This window comes from Nymphaea colorata, chromosome 2, assembly GCF_008831285.2.
Source record: "Nymphaea colorata isolate Beijing-Zhang1983 chromosome 2, ASM883128v2, whole genome shotgun sequence".
Lineage (NCBI taxonomy): Eukaryota > Viridiplantae > Streptophyta > Magnoliopsida > Nymphaeales > Nymphaeaceae > Nymphaea > Nymphaea colorata.
In genome coordinates, this window is record NC_045139.1 from 1,990,619 (window position 1) to 1,997,056 (window position 6,438).

The 6,438-nt window shown below is 40.2% G+C and overlaps 1 protein-coding gene across 1 annotated transcript; it reads right to left on the reverse strand.

Annotated features, from left to right (window-relative positions):
* Positions 1 to 1,126: 1,126 nt before the first annotated feature.
* Positions 1,127 to 6,096, reverse strand: LOC116247002 (polygalacturonase At1g48100-like). The gene is made up of 7 exons (XM_031618944.2): positions 5,799 to 6,096; positions 3,943 to 4,074; positions 3,680 to 3,841; positions 3,548 to 3,595; positions 2,869 to 3,076; positions 2,015 to 2,205; positions 1,127 to 1,753 (listed from the first exon to the last, which is right to left on the reverse strand). The coding sequence occupies exons 1-7, from the start codon at positions 6,069 to 6,071 to the stop codon at positions 1,364 to 1,366; spliced, it is 1,404 nt and encodes a 467-aa protein (XP_031474804.1). The 5' UTR covers positions 6,072 to 6,096; the 3' UTR covers positions 1,127 to 1,363.
* Between the last annotated feature and the right edge of the window lie 342 nt (positions 6,097 to 6,438).

Genomic DNA, 6,438 nt, shown 5'->3' on the forward strand with positions numbered 1-6,438 from the left:
AAAATTGAAGAAGCTAAGTTTCCAAAAGAAATATGAATTTCTTGGCAATGCACAAAGACAAGTTTGATGAAGTCAATCCACTAATTCCTTGGCGATTGTGTGAAATTTGTGTATACGTTCAGAATGATGCCCAATTTTTGATATGTTCTGGTTTATCAATGTAGATATCACAGCCATCATTTGTTAGGCAGGGGCATGCATATTGTGCAGATATCTTGAAAGTTGTCTTATAATATGTTCTTAGATCTGAAACAGGCCGCTAAATGCAGCAAGCTGATGGACAAACAAATAGACAAATAATGGACAAACAAATAGACAAATAATGCAACCAAATGAAGCAGGAGGGTAGGCAGACACCATAGGATTCGATCCTCGATCTAGATGTTCTTCAAGTAGAATGTTAACACTTTCTCCTCTTGCTTACTAGAGAAGTCCTTTTTTCCTTATCATTCAGTCATATTGAGTTTGGTGAATTATGTGGCTTTCAGTTTCTGAAATTCTCGTTACCTCATGAACTAATCAGCAGATTTCTAGTTGATTTTTTTGACAAGCTTGAACTGGGTGTCTGTTGACCAGTTGAAAACCTTTCATGAACAATTCAACAATATCTTCTCATGAAATGGTCAAGAACAGAGTTCTTTCACTTTTTCTGATTCCACATGCACACAAATTTCTCCATTGCATAAAAGTTGTTTTCCAATCACTTTGAAAATATAAAAAATTGGTCTGCAATGTGTAATCTGCTTGAGATTCGTAGAAGTATTTTGCTCTGGGATTAACAATTAAGTTGCGATCGCAATTTACATGCTCTTTATTAATTTCTGTCCCCCAACAGGAACCTGAATTCCTGCCATTTCTAGGACGAAATTTTCCTGTCAGTGAGATAAGATATCATGGACCAATCAAATCAGCTTGATCCATTCATGGAGGTGATCACTTTCAAGTACTAACATCTCTTATGATGCATATTTGCCTAATATCTGTAAACTCAGTAAAAAAAACGAGTTCTACTCCATCCTTTGGTCATTGGTTAGTTTTTGTCAGGATTGATCTTCTGAATTTTTATAGGATGATACTATTATGTACATCGACTTCATTATGATGAGAAGTCAGTCTGGTGCTCCAATGACGAGAGAAATATGCAATATCATATCAGAGAGACATTTCTCAGTACAGATTACCATGTAACTGATGGTATGACGGGGTCGAATATCACAACCACACATACATATACATCATATATTGCTAGCTGCAACTTCTCCTAATTCTACTACTGCCCATAAAGCTACATAATTGAGGTGAAATTCTTTGACTTGCTTTAATATATGATTGGAACTTTGGGAGTCATATTCTATGATGTTGCTCAGCATGAATCGGTGTCCACCTGAATATGTTTGGCAGGCCTTCCTGCAAGTAAGCAATCTACTGGCGGCTGTGCCGGAGTCTCTAGCTGTCCGAAAGCTTGCCAGCAGAAGGGATTATACATGTGGTAGGATTCCTGAACTGGCTGAAGTGATACAGTGTTCAAGATAACATCTGTGCACGGGACACCGTCGCTGCAAGCAAGGTGCACTGGTTTTACAGTATAGGTCCCCTGTACCCTCTCATAGGTTATGCCGGACAGAGCCACCGCCGATGACTGGTTCCTGCAGGAGCCCCGGTCGCAGTAGAACTGGTCAATCACGATGGGTGATTGTACCTCAGAGACCTGTATGTTGGAGAAGAGAACACCCTGAACATAGCCTGAACCTCCCTGCAGGTAAGTTTCAGCAGACAAGAGTAAGAAAATGGTGATCTGGTAAAGATCTCTCCATCAAATCTTAAAGCAGATACCAAGAGATAAACTTGTCAAATTGCTTTATTAATGGCAGAACAGTTTTGCATTTTTCTGTGAACTTTGCTTTTTCCCAGAAAATGTTGAATACCATGATCAAAGATCTAACGAATCTGATATGATGGGTTGTCTTAATTGATGAGTTCTGATTCATGAAACAAATGAAATTTGCTAGTTTACCTGCCAAGTCTTGATTCTAACTCCTGTCAGCGTGCCCTGCAGCACAATATCTCTCACAGTAACATTCGATACGCAGGCCCTGGTGTTGTCCCGCCCGAGCCCTCCGATGCTGATGCCATGGCCAGGCCCGCAGTTGATGTTGTGTATGCGTATGTTCGAGCAGCCGCTTTGTATGGATATACAATCGTCCCCTGCAAAAGTTAATGATCCCGCATACAAAGCTACATTAAACAAAAAAAAGATATTTTTCGTGACTATGATTCATAATACATGGTGTTCTATTCACCAGCAGTACTTAATTTAAAAGCAAACTGAGCCTGATCATCACCTTCTAATTGGTTTATCCACGCCATTTACTAGCATTTCTCCCATAAAGCCATTCAATGGCATGCACCCCCTATAGCGAGTTGGGCTGCATAACAAGCTAAGCCAACTCAGGCTCGACTCAAACTCGCTCGAAAAAAGCTCGGCTCGTTCTCAACTTCTATAAACAAGCTGAGTGAGTTTACAAAGATACACGAAACGATAAACGAGTCGAGTTTTAGTTTCAAAAACTCGACTCATTTATACTCTATTCGACTCACAAACCGGAATTCTATACAATATTGCCAAAGCCGGTTTCACAAGTTACATGATAAAGCTTACAAGAGTTAGACAAGTTAATGCCCAATGAGTTAAATGGGTTAAATGAGTCAAAGTTCGAGTACAATTTTGTGTAATCGAGCTGGAGTTTTTTGAACCGAGTTGAGTTCGAGCTGGGCAATCTCGGACTCGACTCGGCTCGTGTGCAGCCCTTAGCGAGTCTCCTAAGTCAATCAAATGACAAGAATGCCCCTAAAAATATGGATCATTACCACAGGCCAAGTTGGTGTGGTGCACTGAAACATCCACTGAATTCTGCAGGTGGATGCCGTCGGTATTTAGACTGTCTCCCGGGGATGAGATGGTCATATTATAGACGGAGACGGCCGTGCAGCTATCGAATTTCAGGTGGCACTGTGGGCTGTTTCGGATCGTTATGCCGGTAACGGTCACATTGGTGCTTCCATAGAATCTTAGAGCCTGAAAGGGAAGGAAGACAACACAAACACCTCAATTCTCTTTCATGAAAAAACTGTTATTTTCTTATTCATATAAGAAAAAAGCAGTAAAATAACATATTGGTGTTTCTTAAAATTGTTTGGGCCTAAGACCTTTGAGTTGAAGGAAGTAAGAGTTCAATACTGAGGTCGGATCACTTTCTGCAGCTTTTGAATAGCTTTATGATACCTTGGAAGATCAAGAATTTTCTATCGTTTAAATCAAAATTTAAATCTTTGACTAGATTCTCCTTGCAAATATAAAGAGCTAATTTATAACTTTTTTTTTCTAACATACACGTATAATTTACTGATGTTTTTCAGAGTTTCAAAAGAAAGACACCTAAAAACTCCCAAAGATTTCATTGCAGAGAGATCAGAAGCCACCATTTCAAAAAAGTTAAATTGGGAAGAGGTTATCTTGGGCTATGGGACATGGAAAAGGAATCCCCACCGTTGGTTTGGTACTTGGCATCTCCGAATGCAGCATTGCATTTATCACCTGCAGGCACCAAAAGGGAAAAAATTAAACAAAAAACAATATCATATGACTTACCGGCGATGGGTTATGGAGTGTAAGGCTTACCGGATCATATGACTGAGTGCCGCCCCACCAAGCAGCTCCCCGGCCGTCGATCACTCCTTGGCCTTGAACCGTTAGGCCCTTCAGCTTGGTGAACTCGAGCCACTGCAGCAGACCAGAGCCCCAGGCGCTGGCACTCGTCGGCGCCAGTATGGTGCCGTCAAGCTGCAGCAAAATTCCGGCCGTTTAAGTTCGTTATTGATGACCATAGGGTATGTAGTACTTAGTCTCGTGAATTATGAAAAATTTGCCGCCGGAAACCTTGCCTGAAAAACAATGTTGGGCTGGCAGTAAGGACCGGAAAATGAGACCGGCCGGACGAGGAACTCGTGCTCCGCCGGAACCACCATTGTTGATGCCTCCACCTTGCATGCAGCATCCCATGCGGATTGAAATGCCTGCACAATGAACGCATCAGATTCCAAACAAGTTACTTTTCCGGCGAGTGGAGGAAGACATAAAAAGAAAACATGGGTAACCTAGTCAATCGGCAGTCGGCACACCTCCAAAAAAGTTGGCCTTGCGGCGAGAAGGGATAATTATGACATATTGAATAAAGCTAAGGTCAATTTAGTCAATTAAGATCGGCACAAGTTTCTTCCTTGGTAGTCCTTTCGCTTTTTATCATATTTGCAAGACCCAAACAACATTTTAACATTTTCAAATTCAACCTCATGGTATGTTCGGGACCCAACTTCAACCAAGTCAGACCCAACAACAGTCGGGCTGAGGCTAGTCCGATGCCCAAAACCCAAGCTCAAGCCCGGCAGATACCTGATACTTAAGCCTAGACCCCACCCAGCTCAACCCGATTGATCGGGCTCAATCGAGCTCCATTGGTTCGACCTGAGCCCGATCGGATTGGGTACCGGGTATTCTCTTTCTTTCTCTCTCTCTTTATATATATATATATATATACACACGGTGCATGACGGTTTAATTAGTATATGGTGAGATCACGTTATATTATTTAGTGAAATGAACCGGAGAAGTTGAATACAGACAAAAGGATGGCCGACCGGTATACAGCTTATCGACTAAATAATTTGATACGTCTTGAAGTTTTATTTATACCATGAAATTGTTGCAGAACAACTTGTTGAAGTACCTTTCTGATTTTGAAACCACGATTTTTGTTTCGATGTCTATGCAAGTTATCTCAAGCATGCTCATGAGCTTGGAATTAAGAGTAAGGTAGCTTTGATCCTGAAACAATGTGTTTAATTCTACCGCTCCTGTGTTGAGTTTTATTTCTTTGAACTGATTTGGAATTAAAAGGAAAAAAAAAAAAGAAGCAAAGCAAACCTTGCTAACTGTATTAATAATTTGAGCGAAAATTGATGGTATCTCAAACTTAACATCAATTAAAATTTTAATAAAAAACATGAAAAATTTAGTTGTGAAATCATAAAATTTTCTTTTTACTGTAGTGATTAAATTATAGTTTCCAACTTCAATGAGGAACAGAAGAAGAAATTAAGGTCTCCGCTTTCACGTGAGGCTCTCAGTTGTCCCATAGCAACAAATTTAAAGACATGAGGGCCGTTGAAAGGGAAAGGTTGGGCCTCACAATGGAATGTTGCGAAGAAGATAATGAAACCAAAATCGCATAGATGTCATTGTCAAAGTTGTTTAATAATGTTAATCATCATAAGAATAAAATTGAATTATTTGGTTGATCAAATGTATAAATATTATGACATTTGAAAAGCATAGATCTATTGTCGTGACGCCTTATAAAGTTTTGCTCTAGAAAGAATGAATGAAGAAACAAGAGCGAGCGTAAGGCTAAGCAATGGAATTAACAACTTCCTTCAACATGCTTCATTAGAAAAATGAAGGTAATATCACCCTGTTCTTATAGTGAAGATGATGATGGCAGTCTTTTTTTAATGCTTTTAGTTCTTTTAGATAGGCAGGTTGAAGCAAGTCATCATCCTCGGAATCGACACCTTGAAGTGTTTCATGAATTTGCTTCAAAATTAGAGTAAATTTATGAAATAAATATGAACAAGTATTATATGAATCTACTCCAATTATGAAGCAGATTCATGCAACGACAACAATGCCACACGACCCCTTAAAGGTAATGTTGTTGATTGCAAGGATAGAACCAAATTACCTCAGTGTCATCCGCAACACCATCTCCTTTGGCTCCATAGTTGAGCACATTGAAAGTGGTGCTATCATCTGCGGCGAGTGAAGAAAGTAATGGCCGTGCAGGAGAAGGAGGAGAACTATGTCTTCTGCCGCCGCTGCTGCCGCCATTGCTGATCTTCTTCTTCTTCCAATAGCGAACTCGCTTTGCTTCGCAACCATGAAAGCTGGACAGCCAGACAAAAGAAGAGAAGAGGAGAAGAAGAAAGAGAGACTTAACTGAAAAAGGACTCCTCATTTTCCCTATCTCTTGTCCTTGTAGAGTTGGTACTTGCATGGATTGGCACCAACACCACTAGCTTATATAGGTGCTTCAGCACACAAAACTGTTTGGTGTATCAAATGTCTCTTTTGCCCTTTTGTAGACTCGGGATTGAAATGACAATTTTACCCTTTTAAATTGTGATGCAAACTGAGGGCGTTTTAGTCATTGTTGTTAAATATAAGAATGCTAACGTCATTTGTGCATTCGATGTCCTCTAGTGGGACATCCTCACATGCACTGTCATTCACATGCATGACTCCCTCTCTCTTGATGATGCTGATATCTTGCTTACTCTATGTTACATATGCAAGCCCAACAAAAGCGGGCAGAAATGTCTTTT